General features: G+C 51.0%; 1 protein-coding gene across 1 annotated transcript in view; it reads left to right on the forward strand.

Moving 5' to 3' along the window:
• pard3bb (par-3 family cell polarity regulator beta b) overlaps positions 1–17500 on the forward strand; it is a 273730-nt gene that overhangs the window by 147967 nt on the left and 108263 nt on the right. The window contains 3 exon segments of the mRNA XM_064329842.1: positions 5996–6134; positions 6445–6554; positions 17480–17500. The exon segment at positions 17480–17500 is cut by the window's right edge and continues 19 nt beyond it. Of these exon segments, the coding sequence (XP_064185912.1) occupies positions 5996–6134; positions 6445–6554; positions 17480–17500 (270 nt within the window).

Here is a 17500-nt window from a genome sequence, read left to right on the forward strand (position 1 = left end):
TACACACACACACACACACACACACACACACGCTCGAGTAAATGGAAACACAGCGAGGCTCGCTCGCGTGACGCTCTTTTGAAGTGCGCGTGACTCTCAGGCGATCGATCTCCTCACTCCACATGAAAGGCTTTCGTTTTTCTCAAGGATCCCCCCCCCCCCGTTTACCGTCAGGCCAAGGCCGCGGTGACGCTCTTCTCCGCACCGGTCCACTTCTCCGCTAATTTAAATAAACCTGCCCGCTCAGTCCTGCCGAATAGCGCGTGTTTCTGACGCCAGATCCCTGCGGAACTTCAGTTCAAAATCTGGCATCGCTCGGGTTTAAACCATCTCTGCCGTGGCTGCTTACTGGATTCAGCCTTTGTTGCTTTCCTCGTCCCAAAACAAAAAGAGAATATCAGAAGACGATAAGGCCGTGTGTTCTGTCGTAGTCTCTGTCTTCCCAGACAGCGGTGGGATGTTGTTAACAAGGAAGACTAATTAGCTGCATTTCCTTGTTTTTTTTGTCAGCTTTTATCTTGTAAACAGTCGGTTGCGACCTTGAGATTGGTGCGTGCCGAAATGCATCCTAACTAGGGCGCTTTTGTGTTTGCGGTGTTGTTCTCGCTGTACGTGTGGCCTGATAAAAATAGGACGACTTTTTGGAATAGCTTTTCTTAGCTTTTCCACCCAATTAGAGACTTAAAAACAAAGCTTCTACTTTAAAAAAAAAAGAAAAATTCCCTTTAACCTTGAAAACATATTTATCTTTTTGATTTTCTTATTGGTACCCGGTGCACAAGTGGTTTGTGTGGACAAGTGTTTATGTATACAGACTTATAGGTCCTGGTTTCCTTGAGAATCTGTATTTCTGACCTGGGAAAGTGTGGCAGCTGGTTGGGCGCATTCCACACTGCTTGTGTTGCCATGGTAGCTTTCCCTAAGCCTGTGGGGTAGTGTAGTTCTGTCACAGGCTTGTATGCCCTGGTCCGTGATGGAGGATAACTCACAGAATCAGATAAATGCTCAGTCCACCTCAGGAGCAGCTGGCCACTGTATGCTTACCTGAAAGAGTGAAACTGATCTGGGGCACCTACCTATACCATAATCCCTTTTTCCATATAATATGTATGTAAATGTTTTTGAGGTAATTATGCATTTTCTGTTGGGGGGGGGGGTGCTCTTTCTGTTCCACGGCAGATTTGTGTACTTTGGGATGCTGACGTGTTGTAGACTAGCTGGAATAATAACTGAAATGCAGTGGTTAAATGATGTCAAAGGACTGAGCTGCATATTAAGAAGTGGCTTAATAAAATACATGTTTGAAAAGGCGGAGTAATTATCAGTGAAGTAGTGTGTGCATCCCTGCATACATAATGTGGGACTCATTTTCTTTTGTGCGTGTGCATGTATGTGCCTGTGTGCGTATGTGAGTCTGTGCGTGTGTGTGTGCCTGTGTGCATATGTGAGTCTGTGCGTGTGCGTGCGTGCGTGCGTGTGTGTGCATGTGTGTGTGTATATATATATGCCAAATACACATTTTAATGTATATGTTTAAAATATAGGTGTGTGTGTAGGAGGTATATGAATCACAGCAGAACTCAGGTTGCAGATTGTATGTGAGCGGGTGTGTTTGAGGTTGTCTGTGGTTGTGTGTGTGTAGTGTGTGTGCGCATGTGTGTGTGTGTGTATGTGTGCAGGTCCATGTGCATGTATACATGTGTTTGTGTGCGTGTACATGTGTGTACGTGTGCGTGTATGCGTGCTTGTATGTGTGCATGTCCATGTGCGTGTATACATGTGTGTACGTGTGCGTGTATGCGTGCTTGTATGTGGGCATGTCCATGTGCGTGTATACATGTGTGTACGTGTGCTTGTATGTATGCATGTCCGTGTGCATGTCCATGGGCATGCGTGTGCGTGTATGCGTGCTTGTATGTGTGCATGTATGTGTGCGTGTATGTGTGCGTGTAGGCGTGTGTGTGTGCGCGTACATGTGTGTCCGTGTGCGTGTATGCGTGCATGTCCATGGGCGTGTATACGTGTGTGTGTGCGTGTACATGTGTGTACGTGTGCGTGTATGCACGCTTGTATGTGTGCATGTATATGTGCGTGTATACATGTGTTTGTGTGCGTGTACATGTGTGTACGTGTGCATGTCCGTGTGCGTGTATGCGTGCTTGTATGTGTGCATGTCCGTGTGCGTGTCCGTGTGCGTGTGTACACGTGTTTGTTCCGGTCGAGCCTGGGCCACAGCCCCCTCCCAGCTGTGAGTGCTGATGGCAGTGGGCTCATGCCCGGTAATAATGGCCTGTGTTATTGGAGGTGAGGGGCACACTCAGCCAGGAACATGAGAAGCAGGAGCTGCGCTGGGAGGCAGCGGCTGACGCTAATAACCTCCCCGTGCTGCGCGGCCTTATTGATTCATCATCTTCACGGGGAACTGTCTGTTTATTTCAGCCTGCTTTCTCTGACTGGAGGACATAAGTGTTTATGTGTGCCCGCGTGCGTGCGTGTGTACTGTGTGTGTGTGTGTGTGTGTGTTTCTCTGTCTCTGCGTGTGTGTGTGTTTGTTTCTCAGTCTTTGTGTGTGTGTGTGTGTGTGTGTGTGTGTGTACTGTATGCATGTGCATGTGTGTACTGTATGTGTATGTGTGTCTGTATGTGTGGTTGTCTGTACTGTATGCATGTGCATGTGTACTGTATGTGTGTTCCTGTGTGTGTGTGTACTGTATGTGTTTGCGTGTGTGTGTGTGTGTGTGTGTGCGCGTGTGTGTATATGCGTATTTATGTGTGTGCGTTTGTGTTTGTGTGTGTGCCTGTGTGTGTGTACTGTATGTGTCTGCGCTTGTGTGTGTGTGTTTGTGTGTGTGTGTTTGCGCGTTTATGTGTGTGTGTGTGTGTGTGTGTGTGTGTGTGTGTCTCCGTGTGTGTGTTTGTGTTTGTGTGGTACTGTGTGTGCTAGTGTGTGTGTGCGTGTGTGTGTTTGCGCGTTTATGTGTGTGTGTGTTCGTTCCTGTGTGTGTGTGTGTGCGTTTGTGTTTGTGTGGTACTGTGTGTGCTAGTGTGCTAGTGTGCTAGTGTGTGTGTGCGTGTGTGTGTTTGCGCGTTTATGTGTGTGTGTGTTCGTTCCTGTGTGTGTGTGTGTGCGTTTGTGTTTGTGTGGTACTGTGTGTGCTAGTGTGCTAGTGTGTGTGTGCGTGTGTGTGTTTGCGCGTTTATGTGTGTGTGTGTTCGTTCCTGTGTGTGTGTGTGTGCGTTTGTGTACGGCTGAGAGAGCCTGCAGAGCTGCTGAGGGAGGAGGTGAGTTTTTGAACATCAGCTCATCTTTAGTGAGAGTGATCTTCAGGAGGTGACGGAGTGTGTGCGAGTGGGAGTGATGCATCACCTTCCCCCCGCATCAGCGCCGAAGACAGATATATACTGAAATAATAACCGTGCCGTGGAATCGGGGAAATGAAAAATGATCACTGTGTTTGCGTATGCTAATGCCGGAGATGCGTCTGCCTTCCCTGCCCTGCTTCCCAGGACCACAGAGCCGAGGGGCAGGTGCTCAATCACATAAACATCAGGCCGCGTCTACCAACAGCGTCTGCGCATGCAGCTACTGCAACTGCGTCAGACCCACAGCTGCAGAATGCTACTGCGTCTGCGCATACAGCTACTGCACGTGTGTCAGACACGCAGCTGCAGGACCCAACTGCGTCTGCGCATGCGAGCCGAACGCCGCAGCTACTGCGCATGCCTCAGACCTGCAGCTGCAGACCCCAACTGCGTCTGCGCATACAGGCCATACACTGCAGCCTCCTGCGCATGCGTCAGACCCACAGCTGCACGGCCGCGCCACCCACGGAAAAGCCAAGCCGAGGTCGCGGCGTGGTTTGGACCCACCGCGGCGTCTGAAAGGATCCTTGAGCTCCACCGTTATCAGCGGCCCTGATCCCTGCCGCCGGCAGCTCCTCTGACTCCCCGATTCAAAGAGCGGCTTATCAGCGGCCCGCCCGCCCGCCGAGATCGGGCCGCCCGCCCGCCGAGATCAGCCCGGCGCCGTTTCCTGGGCGGCCCGTAATCTGATCCGCGACGGCGCATCATTAACTCCCAAACAAAGTGTCCCGCCCCCGCCGCTCCCGTCCGCGCGCCCGTCATTATTTCACTATAAAATTAATCGCCCTCGAGTTCGATGTGTTTTTTTTCACCATTATGTGCGGCGTTCCTTTTTTTCTTTTTTTTCCTTTTTTTCTCTTTTTTCCGGAATCTTCCGCCATAATCGCTCTTGCGTAATCGCTCTCGATACGTCAGGGTCCTGATTTCCGTCTTTGGGGAGCGGCGTCTCCCCGCCGCCCTGCCGGTTTGTCATTTTTCGTGGCTCCGCTGCGCGATTATTTTTGTCTGCGCTATCGGTTCCGAACACACACCGCTCCTAGCCGCCGCCGTGCTCAGAATGGGAGATGTGGATGGAGGTGGAGGTTGAGGGCGAACGTGAGGGAACGTACGTTTCTATGGTGACCGCACTGACTCTGACCGTGGTAATGTGACCGTGTTCTCACTGTGCTGAGTCGCAGTGTGGTCCAAACTACTGACCGTGAACTCAGGATGTTATTTGTGTGAGATTCCCGTGCGTGTTTTAACCATGGTCTCAGTGCACCAGCTGTCCCATGGTCTTAGTGTTCCAGCTGTCCCATGGTCTTAGTGCTCCCGCTGTCCCATGGTCTTAGTGCTCCAGCTGTCCCATGGTCCTAGTGTTCCAGCTGTCCCATGGTCTTAGTGCCCCAGCTGTCCCATGGTCTTAGTGCCCCAGCTGGTCCATGGTCTTAGTGTTCCAGCTGTCCCATGGTCTTAGTTTTCTAGCTATCCCATGGTCTTGGTGTTCCAGCTGTCCCATGGTCTTGGTGTTCCAGCTGTCCCATGGTCTTAGTGCACCAGCTGTCCCATGGTCTCAGTGTACCAGCTGCCCCATGGTCTTAGTGCTCCAGCTGTCCCATGGTCTCAGTGCACCAGCTGTCCCATGGTCTTAGTGCTCCAGCTGTCCCATGGTCTTAGTGTTCCAGCTGACCCGTGGTCTTAGTGCTCCAGCTGTCCCATGGTCTTAGTGTTCCAGCTGTCCCATGGCCTCAGTGCACCAGCTGTCCCATGGTTCCAGCTGTCCCATTGCCTTAGTGCTCCCACTGTCCCATGGTCCTAGTGTTCCAGCTGTCCCATGGTCTTAGTGCTCCAGCTGTCCTGTGGTCTTAGTGCTCCACCTGTCCCATGGTCTCAGTGCTCCACCTGTCCCATGGTCTCAGTGCTCCACCTGTCCCATGGTCTCAGTGTTCCAGCTGTCCCATGGTCTTAGTGCTCCCGCTGTCCCATGGTCTTAGTGCTCCAGCTGTCCATGGTCCTAGTGTCCAGCGTGTCCCATGGTCTAGTGCCCAGCTGTCCATGGTCTAGTGCCCAGCTGTCCCATGGTCTTAGTGTTCCAGCTGTCCCATGGTCTTAGTTTTCCAGCTATCCCATGGTCTTGGTGTTCCAGCTGTCCCATGGTCTTGGTTCCAGCTGTCCCATGGTCTTAGTGCACCAGCTGTCCCATGGTCTCAGCGTACAGCTCCATGGTCTTAGTGCTCCAGCTGTCCCATGGTCTCAGTGCTACCAGCTGTCCCATGGTCTTAGTGCTCCAGCTGTCCCATGGTCTTAGTGTCCAGCGACCCGGGTCTTAGTGCTCCACTGTCTGGTCTTAGTGTCCAGCTGTCCCTGGCTGGACCAGCTGTCCATGTGTTCCAGCTGTCCCATTGCCTTAGTGCTCCACGTCCATGTCTAGTGTTCCAGCTGTCCCATGGTCTTAGTGCTCCAGCTGTCCCATGGTCTTAGTGCCCCAGCTGTCCCATGGTCTTAGTGTTCCAGCTGTCCCATGGTCTTAGTGCCCCAGCTGTCCCATGGTCTTAGTGTTCCAGCTGTCCCATGGTCTTAGTGCTCCATCTGTCCCATGGTCTTAGTGCCCCCGCTGGTCCATGGTCTCAGTGTTCTCTCCCTTTCTCTCCAGTTCCTGAAGGGGTTCCAAATGGACGATACGACCACATGGAGGAAGAGGAGGATGAAGAGGAGTTCCCCCCGCCACCTTCTCCTGCCACTCAGCTGGAGGACGACGCCGGCTCCAGTCCCCATAACACACGTAACTGGAGGTAGGTGTACACCCCTCTCCATGCTCTGTACACACCTGTCTGACATCCGCTCTTTCTGACACGCTAACGATAAGATTACTGCTCTTCACATGCATAGGCCATAAGCCAGTCTGGATCGGGGATGGGTCCTATCTAGGCTCCAGAACCATATTTTGGGAACACACAAAAACCCCCCCCATCCCCCCACAGATTTCTTATTCTAAGTGATAAATCAGTTCACTGAAACGGGCAGGTAGATGGAAGGAAAATTCAATGCAGTGTTAAGGCCTTAAATATTTCATCAGCTATTCTGTCTGTTCCCCCCCCGCAGCCCGGACCTGGAGCCGGGCTCGTACCCCGTCGAGTCCTCGCGCCCCGACAGGCAGCAGCCCAGGCAGCCGGAGTACCATCACGTCAAGTCCTCCAAGAGCATGGACTTAGGTGAGCCAGTGTCCCCTCTGGTCACACGCAGGTACTGCGAGCTGGCCCTCCGCTCCCCCTGTCCACTCTGACAGGATTTACAGTCATCATGTTTATATGGGGGGGCATAAATCGTTGGGGAATGTCAGAGGATGAAGCGGCCCTTAGACTGCTGCGTCTCTGACTCCGCCCCCTGGCTCCCGTCCAGGAGCGAGGCTAGCTGGTGCGTAGCGGGATGATGGTGCTGCAGATCCATAGATCCTCATTCTCTGATGCGCAGACAGGGTCACCTTGCACTCCTGGAAAGACGCATGCATGCGCACACTCACTCCCACACACGTGTGCGCTCACACTCACACACACACACACTCACTCACAGGCACACATACACACACACATACACGCATGTACACACTCACACACACTCACGCTCACACACACACACACTGACACACTCACATGTACACACACACACACACACACACACACACACACACACACACACACACACACACACACACACACTCACATGTACACGCACACACACACACACACACACTCACACACAGGAGGAACCCTGTGTTTAATGTCTGCCACACTCCTGAGTGCTTTTTTCCCCTTGCTCTTTATGTCTGAAGGGAGGAGGGTGGGTGCAGCAGGCACTCAGGAAGCAGAAAGTAATCTCTTTTTGATATTAAATGCCAACTGACAGGCCTAAGTGCATGTTAGAGACCCCGGATCAATGTGCCTCTCAGGCCTAACGCGATTAATTTGTGTTGGACGTTCGAATATCGCAAATCTAATAAAAAATAAATAAAAAATAAAAAGATAAAAAGGGGAGGCTCCACCCCACACGCCTCGCCTCACAGACTCGCGGCAAACCCGCGCCGCGTGGCCTTATTTTAACGAACGCGTTACCGCGCGGAACCCAACGCGGCAGCGCCAGGGCGGGCTTACCGCCACCGCCGCCTGGAAACGGCCGGTCGCCATGGAGAGGAGTCGCCGTGGCGATTCTGCGCAGTCTCACATGAGTGTGCAAGTCATTTGGTTCGGAAACTCTTCGCGTGAAATTGAAGGCCTGTGATAAGGGTGTGGGGGGGGGGGAGGGGGGATATTAATAATGCATGTAGAGAATAAGTCCACCCCCCCACCTCCTCCGTACTGTACTTCATGAATAATAGAAACTCTGAATCTTATTTTTAATAGAAATTTGAAGCGTAATAATATTCGCCTCGGCCGCGCCAAAATAAATCGGGGGGGGGGGGGGGTCCTTGAGAGGCGCTTCTCGTGTTCTTCTGTTCGCCCTCCTGTCGAGCGGCTCAAAACTAAGCTGTGAAAACAGAGCCGGGAATGCAAATCCTTGCGCTTCTGTCGTTCGCTCACCGAAAAGCAAATCCAGATTCCAGACGCACCTATGCGCACGCTGGCTCGCAACCTGTGGAAACAAACACGCGGGAATTTAATACCGCTGCAGGCCGCTGTACCTGCATAATACGCTCCCGCGGTTGTGCAAACAGACTTCAAACGGGGCGTTTGAGGCCTGTGCGGGGTAGGGTTTCCTGTCTTGGGCACCGTGATCACGTGACTGGGGGCAGGAGGAGGGCATGACTTTTTTTGTGGTGGAAGAAGAGGAGCTTAGCAGATCGACTCCAAAACAACTTCTATGCTGCTCCTGGTTGGTGCTGATACTGGGTTTTCTTAAGTGCTTATAGTTAAAGGTAAAGTGAGACGGTTTCTTTAAAAAGAGCTCGTTTCTACGGTTAGAAGTGTAAAGAGCTTGTTTCTACACTTGAACGAAAGACCCTGTTTCTTTCAGAAGAGCCAGTAAAGAGTAAAACAAGGGCCTGTTTCTTGAGATTATCTTATTATCCATGCGCAGTTGATTTCTATTGCACACCACAACGCTGCTCTGCCCTTATTCCTGTCTGCTTTGTCTGATGCAGTGTGTGATCCCGCATAGACTCCGGTGTGAGTTAATTAGGGAAAGACACACACACACACACACACACACACACACACACGCAGACACACACACACACACGCACACACGGAGGCCGAAGCCAAGCGAAGGCCGTTCCCGCGATTGTTCCGGAAAAACTCCGGAACGCCAAGCCGCGCGTCGGATAATGAAAACTCGGAGACGGGCGGAGGGGGATTTCTTCCCCGGAGCGAAAATGACCTCGATCTCGCCGCGGAAACATCACACAACGCGGCAAACAAGCGTGATGTGTTTTACACCAACCTTTGACAGCCTCTATGCTGGCCTTGCGTTTAATGGTGATGCTGGTGCTGATGGGGGGGGGGGGGGGGAGATGATTATGATAATGAAGTCGATTACGAAGACGGAGAGGCGGTGGTGGACAAAGGGCCCGGAGACGGTTGGCTAATTCCGGTAAAAACGCTAACTGGCATTTATTCCCTGCTCCTTCACTGACTCTGCTCAGTCTCTGCATTAACCTTTGGACGGATGCTAATGCTAATCTGTTGTTGTGTATCTCTCTCGCTCACAAGCAGCAGAAGGAGCTGAGGGGGGGCAGGGCGAAGGGTTAGCGGAGGAACGTGGCGACACGCGGTTCTGTGCAGGGTCCGGGTCGTTATGAACGTGCGAGTTATTACGAGACCCGGGTAACGGCTGCAGAAGCGACATCGTGGCGACTGAGCTTATAGACATCGCTCTTCTGTAGTGGCCTTTGCTACAATACTGAGGGATGAGCATGTTGGCACATTACTGAGGGATGAGCGTGTTGGCACATTACTGAGAGATGAGCATGTTGGCGCATTACTGAGAGATGAGCGTGTTGGCACATTACTGAGAGATGAGCATGTTGGCACATTACTGAGTGATGAGCATGTTGGCACATTACTGAGTGATGAGCATGTTGGCACATTACTGAGTGATGAGCGTGTTGGCACATTACTGAGAGATGAGCGTGTTGGCGCATTACTGAGTGATGAGCGTGTTGGCGCATTACTGAGAGATGAGCATGTTGGCACATTACTGAGTGATGAGCGTGTTGGCACATTACTGAGAGATGAGCGTGTTGGCACATTACTGAGAGATGAGCATGTTGGCACATTACTGAGAGATGAGCATGTTGGCGCATTACTGAGAGATGAGCATGTTGGCACATTACTGAGTGATGAGCATGTTGGCACATTACTGAGTGATGAGCATGTTGGCACATTACTGAGTGATGAGCATGTTGGCACATTACTGAGAGATGAGCATGTTGGCGCATTACTGAGAGATGAGCATGTTGGCGCATTAGTGAGAGATGAGCATGTTGGCACATTACTGAGTGATGAGCATGTTGGCACATTACTGAGAGATGAGCATGTTGGCACATTACTGAGAGATGAGCATGTTGGCGCATTAGTGAGAGATGAGCATGTTGGCACATTACTGAGAGATGAGCATGTTGGCACATTACTGAGAGATGAGCGTGTTGGCACATTACTGAGTGATGAGCATGTTGGCACATTACTGAGAGATGAGCATGTTGGCACATTACTGAGAGATGAGCATGTTGGCACATTACTGAGAGATGAGCGTGTTGGCACATTACTGAGAGATGAGCATGTTGGCACATTACTGAGAGATGAGCATGTTGGCACATTACTGAGAGATGAGCATGTTGGCACATTACTGAGAGATGAGCATGTTGGCACATTACTGAGAGATGAGCATGTTGGCACATTACTGAGAGATGAGCATGTTGGCACATTACTGAGAGATGAGCGTGTTGGCACATTACTGAGAGATGAGCGTGTTGGCACATTACTGAGAGATGAGCGTGTTGGCACATTACTGAGAGATGAGCATGTTGGCACATTACTGAGAGATGAGCATGTTGGCACATTACTGAGAGATGAGCGTGTTGGCACATTACTGAGGGATGAGCATGTTGGCACATTACTGAGAGATGAGCATGTTGGCACATTACTGAGAGATGAGCATGTTGGCACATTACTGAGGGATGAGCATGTTGGCACATTACTGAGGGATGAGCATGTTGGCACATTACTGAGAGATGAGCGTGTTGGCACATTACTGAGGGATGAGCATGTTGGCACATTACTGAGAGATGAGCGTGTTGGCACAGTACTGAGAGATGAGCATGTTGGCAGATTACTGAGAGATGAGCATGTTGGCACATTACTGAGAGATGAGCATGTTGGCACATTACTGAGAGATGAGCATGTTGGCACATTACTGAGAGATGAGCGGGTGGGCGGGTTGAGGTGTGCTGAGAGACAAACGTGTTGACGCATTACTGAGAGATGAGCGGGTTGGCGCATTACTGAGGAACGGGCGGGTTGGCGGGTAGAGGTGCGCGCACACGCTCAGTGCCGCGGGGCTGTGAGGGATTGAGAGGCAGTGGGATGGAATTGAAACCCCGGGCTGCTGGAGGCCATTTCCTTTATGGGCCTGATAGGTTCCCGATCGCTCTAAAAATTGAACGCGGACGGTAAAAAAATGGGAAGCCGCAGCACATTTTCACATATTAGCCGAGGATGGACCCTATTAACTCTTTTTTTTTTTCTTCCTTTCTTTCATTAGACAAGAGAGAGAGGAATATTTCATTTTGCTAAAACAGAGGACGCAGCAGATTTTGAATTACAGTTCATTAGGTTTCCCATATTGGGTTCCCCACAGCACCTCGCCCCACCGCCCCGGCCCGAAAGACGACTGATCGGTTTCATTACGGCGGGCCTCCTCTCTCGCCCGTTCCTTTATCTCTTCCTCTTCTCCTCTTCTCTTCTTCTTCTTCTTCTCTCGGAGAAAACGGCGGTTTAAAGCGATGCCGTTGGAGGACACGGCGGCTGATAGGAGCTTCGGAGTGATACTGGTCCTCGTCGCCATCCATCTTGACAAAACAGTGACCCGGTCAGCACGCACGCACTGTCTTCGCGCAGTTGGGTTCGAGCCAAGCCGTAGATTGCCTCAGGGGGGCCGCGATCGTTCCTGATTGGTCGGCTTTGTGGGTTTGTGGCCATTATTCACCGTTTTTGACCCGACAGGTCAAGAGCAGAAGTAGCGACCGTCGTTACGTGATGTGGGGGGGGAATAAAAGGCTCTAAATGTTCAGAAGTGGCCATTTTGGAAGTCGATCTGCTCTAGATCTGTTGACCAAGGAACCGGAACAGCCCAGAGATGAGAGAAATTGAAGAAGGCATATTTTACCAACAATCTTTGGATTGCATATGTGTTTTAATGAGTGTGAGGCCAGTAGCTGAAACTATGAATGTATGTAAATGACTCAAGGCCAGTTGGATGGAGCTGGTTACAACACAACCATAATTATAAAAATGACCTTGTATCATAACAAAAACAACTATTATCATTATTATTTTTGTTGTTCTTGTTGTTGTTATTGTTACTGTGGTCATAGTCACTTTCTCAGCATTCATTTAGTCTGCTTATTAATTTGTGTATATAGCCTATACAGTGTGTCCAGTGATCAGTATGTCCTGCTGTCCATTGCAGGTTGGAATACTGTTATAGCCTATCAGTGTATCATGATAAGTATGTCCTGTAGTCAGTGCAGGTTGGGATGCTGTTATAGCCTATACATGTATCCAGTGATAAGTATGTCCTGTAGTCCAGTGCAGGTTGGGATGCTGTTATATAGCCTATACAGTGTATCCAGTGATAAGTATGTCCTGTAGTCCAGTGCAGGTTGGGATGCTGTTATATAGCCTATACAGTGTATCCAGTGATAAGTATGTCCTGTAGTCCATTGCAGGTTGGGATCCTGTTATATAGCCTATACAGCGTGGGCTGTTATCAGTATGTCCTGCTGTCCATTGCAGGTTAGGATGCTGTTATATAGCCTATACAGCGTGGGCTGTTATCAGTATGTCCTGCTGTCCATTGCAGGTTAGGATGCTGTTATACAGTATAGTCTATACGGTGTGGCCAGTGATAAGTATGCCCTGTAGTCCATTGCAGGTTGGGATCCTGTTATATAGCCTATACAGTGTGTCCAGTGATAAGTATGTCCTGCTGTCCATTGCCGGTTGGGATCCTGTTATGTAGCCTATACAGTGTGTCCAGTGATAAGTATGTCCTGTAGTCCATTGCAGGTTGGGATGCTGTTATGTAGCCTATACAGTGTGTCCAGTGATCAGTATGTCCTGCTGTCCATGGCAGGTTGGGATCCTGTTATATAGTCTATACAGTGTGGGCTGTAATCAGTATGTCCTGCTGTCCATTGCCGGTTGGGATGCTGTTATGTAGCCTATACAGTGTGTCCAGTGATCAGTATGTCCTGTAGTCCATTGCAGGTTGGGATCCTGTTATTTAGCCTATACAGTGTGTCCAGTGATAAGTATGTCCTGTAGTCCAGTGCAGGTTGGGATGCTGTTATATAGCCTATACAGTGTGTCCAGTGATCAGTATGTCCTGCTGTCCATTGCCGGTTGGGATGCTGTTATCCTTCTCAGTGTGACCTGTCTTTAAGGCCTCTGTCATGTGTGCTCTGAAATGGCGTTGGACAGTGATTGACAGCTTAATGCCGGCGCCGTGCCTGGTGTGATAACCGCGCCGTGCCGTACAGTGACCCCGGAGCGCGGGGGGGGGGGGGGGGGGGGGAGGGGGGCTCTCTTTCTGAGATAAACTGCTCTCTGTCGTCTGATTGATACCGAGCGGGAAGCGTCAAGCCGTCAGCTGGACGTCAGGCCAGAGGGACAGCCGGGACCTGTCACTGTTAGGACTGAGAGCAGGCAGTCACAGCGCTCAAAAGGGCCGTGCAGCTGTGCAGTATGGGAAATGTAGTGCATGCGAGTGAACTACGTCTGCTCACTACCACACTGTAAACTGTATAAAATTGAGAGGGGTACCGAGTCACTCTTCTTACGATGTGATTAAGACCTTTATTATCAAGTTGGCAAGTCCATGCAGGAAAGAAAAAAAAGGTTTCAAATCAATAACATTGGGGTCCTCTAGTTCAAGGACCGTCAAGTACAGGCCACCACTCAAACACAGAGGCCAAGCAAGCTTCTGCAGGGCAGGGCATGTGTACTTACTGTAGGTGCTCACAGGACTTTGCTTTATGTGGGGATGAATGTGTTCAACTGGTTAAGTGATGTAGAGAGGAACACGTCTGCTAAGTACCAATCTGGAAATTGTACAAACTCAAGAGGAGTAGCAAGTCACTCTTAGAAAAGGTGTGTGTTACAGACTTTTATTGACCTGGCAAATTCATGTAGGAAAAAAAAACAAGGTTCAAATCAATAATGCGGGGTCCTCTTGTTCAAGAGCCATCGAGTACAGGTTAGCACCCAAACACTGAGGCCGTGCAGGCTCCTACAGGGCAGGATGTGCTTGTGTGTCTGCAGGGCTTTGCGTTGTGGGGATGAATGAGCTAAACTGGTTACATCATGAAGAAAAAAACCATGAATGGCCAATCCGCTGCTTAGACAACATGTAGATTTATTTAATTTTTTTTTTTGAATGGATCAGCGCACACAGAAGCACTGACTTGGAAAAGGAATCAACGTGACACCCAGAATATGGAAGAGTCAGATTTTCCACCGCGGACGCGGGCCACATCAATCTGTCACCCCCCCTGAATCAATCTGAGGCACCGTAACACAGATCAGACTGTAACACAGAGGGTCCCCTAGCAACGTAATGCAGCGTACCGGGGGGGGGGGGGGGGGTAGCATCTGTCTCATTTCCGAGGCTGAATGTGTCCGGAGAGGTGTGTGTCTGCGGGGGGGGGGGGTCTCATTCTCCATGGTGACCGTACAGGCTGCAGCCTGAACATAACCGGCCGCCTGCCTTATTTCAAAAGGGCCTTTCAGGATGCCATTTAATCCCTGGGGATGATTCCTCAGTCCCCAGAGCTGCTCAGGTCTACGGCATTGGTAGGGTCTTAAAAAAAAAAAGTATTATGGCAGTTTTTTTTTATTTTTGGTTTATTTTTAAAGCCTAATGGAATATTCTACGGAGGGTTGCGGAGTTCCGAACGTCTGTTTTCGCTTTCTGCTCGGTCCTCTAAGCCGGTTAAGGAGGGCCTTCCCCGGGAACACGAGGCAGCCGCGCGGTAAAGGTCACCAATAAGAGCGGGATTTCGGGGGGGGTGGGGAGGCGCTCGGGGCCGCGAGTCGCGGGGTTTGTTTGGTCTTTAATGGATTCGCCCCGCCGCGCCGCGCCCAAGCTCTTAAATCATTAGCGCTCGTCCTGTGGCACCGCCACCGCGCCGCGGTTCTGCGTTTATTTAAATGTCACTGCAGGCCTCGTGTTGCCGGGCTGTGACATATTTTCCCGGAGCTGGTTGTGAAAAGCTGAACGTACACACTCGCGTACATGCGCAAACGCACGCACACACGAACACGCAAACACATGAACGCACGCACGCGCGCACGCACACACACATACACACACACACTCGCGCACACGCACGCACGCACACACACACGCACGCACACACACACACAAACACACAAACGCATGCACAGACGCACGCACGCACACGCACACGCACACACACTGACACACGTACAAACTTGCGCACACACAGAAACACACACACACGTACGCACACAAACACTGATGGCACACACACACGCAGGCACATACTTCTGCGCGCATGCACACACACACACACATATGTATATATATAAAGTGGATGTGACAAAGGAAACTAGTGTATAATACAATGGGTGATTGTTCGGTATGCTAGTGATGAGTGAGTCTCTATTGTACAGTGCAGCGGATGACGTGTCTCTCTCTCTCCGGGTTTGTAAACAGGGGGATGTTTGTGGGTCCTTATGGGGTGGGGTGTGAAGGCTAAGTGGTGTCAAGTGGAAGGACTTGAAGAGAGAGAACGGTGAATTAATAGACTGATGAAGTGTGTGTGCGCGTGTGCATGCATGTGTGCATGTGTGCATGCGTGTGTGTGTGTGTGTGTGTGTGTGTGTGTGTGTGTGTGTGATAACGTGTGAACAGAACAGGTTTGAATATGTCAAATGATCCAGATCCCATAAAATCCCTCATCACCAAACTACGACGCTGACCCTCTCTCTGTCTCCTCTCTCTCTCTCCCTCTCATGCCCTCCCTCCTCCCTTCTCTTTCCATCGCTGTTTTTTTTTCCCCTTTTCCCTTATTCATTCTACTGGGAAATATGACCCCATTAAAAATGGAAAGAATTATTTAAAAGAAATTGCGATGTAATGAAAAGCTATTAATGTTTCTCCCACGGTGCAGTTCTTCTGACAGCTGCCTCTCCTCTTCCTGTTCGGTTCCGTTTCTCTGGGCCCCGCCCCCAAGCTGCCTGAACTATACAATGTGCATATTTGTCTGAGCCCCCCCCCCCCCTCCCCCCCATCACCTACAGACGGCCCCTCCCTGTGTTGGGTGTGATTCCAGCGCTGCGCTCCTCCTGAATTGACAGCACAGTCGTTCGTGCGGCCCCCCGCGCCACACCCCAAAAAACCCACCGCCCAATCAGGTCTGAGCGGTAACGCGGAGAGCGGCGGGGAGGACCGCCGAGCGGCCTGTACCCGCCGCGGACGCGGTCGACCGCCCCGCGAAACCGGCGTCGGTAACTTTTCCGTCCCCCCCTCGCTCCCCCGAGCGAACGCGGCGGGCGGCGGTGCGGCCGCAGACGTAATGCAGGCGCACGGAAGCGCCGCGTCTCCCGGCAACGCCCGCTTAATTAGAAACACGCCCAGTGGAACTTTCAGCGCCGCCCAAATGGTGCTGCTGGTGCTGGGTGTAAAAAAATGGGCTGGGGAGGTGGATCAAATTCAGAGAGATTTGAATTTGAAACTTATAACAAAAAAAAGAAAGAAAAAAAACGTAGGATGTCACGTTTTCGACACGCAATTGCAATTCCGTATCTTTTCGTACGCCGTGTCTTCTGCCTGAAAGAAATCGCCGTCTGTCATCATTTTTTTTTTCCCCCACACAAAGCGAGCGTCCAGAGTCGGAGGGACCTTGCTCTGCCGCGTCTGTCTGTGCAAAACAATTTCTCTCGGCCGCCGTGTGGACCTCGCCACAGGAAATAAAAGCAGAAAATAACAGAAGGGAGACTGAAATAGCCGTGCCTGTCCCCGCTCTCTCCCTCGCCGTTTGCCAGGGGTGTTAAATTGTTTGTTCAAGCTCCCAGAGTTTACCCGTGTAAAGGAAAGCCCACCCCCGCCCCACCTCCCTGCCCCCGCCCTGCCCTGCTGTCAGCAAGGGCAGGCCTCCCCAGGTGTGAACAGAGTGCACTCACTGCCCTGCTAGGAGAGACACACACACACACACACACACGCACACTTCTCACCAGCACACATTTTATTCCCACACTCGCACGTATACACACACACACACACACACTTCTCATAGGCATGCACACTCACGCACATCTTACACACACACTGATACGCTCACACACACACTCGCGCACAAACACGCACACACACTTCCTCTCTCTCACACACAAACACATACATACACACACACACACACACACACACACTTCTCATAGGCATGCACATCTCACTCGTAAGCGTGCACACACACTCACGCACATCTTACACACACGCTGACAAGCACACACACACACACTCACAAGCGCACAAACACGCACACACTCACTCATACACACACACGTCTTATACACGCACACACACTCACATCTTACACGCACACACACACTCTTCCTCTCTCTCACACACAAACACATACATACACACATGCACACACTCTTCGTCTCACACACTCTTCGTCTCACACACGCGTGCACACGCACTCACACACTTCCTCTCAGATATCTTATCGGGGGCGGGCAGTGGAAAGCAGCCGCAGTTGATTTGTATTGATCACAGCTGCGCAGTCGAGCATGTGTCTGTAATTACGGGCCGTTAAAAGGTTACTCCAGTTGAGTGTGTTCCCCTCCTCTCTCCCCCTCGCGTCTCCCCCTCCTCACGCCGTCTCTCTCTTCTCTTTCAGTGGCAGATGAAAGCAACATGG

The sequence above is a fragment of the Anguilla rostrata genome, chromosome 3 (genome assembly GCF_018555375.3).
Source record: "Anguilla rostrata isolate EN2019 chromosome 3, ASM1855537v3, whole genome shotgun sequence".
Classification (NCBI taxonomy): domain Eukaryota; kingdom Metazoa; phylum Chordata; class Actinopteri; order Anguilliformes; family Anguillidae; genus Anguilla; species Anguilla rostrata.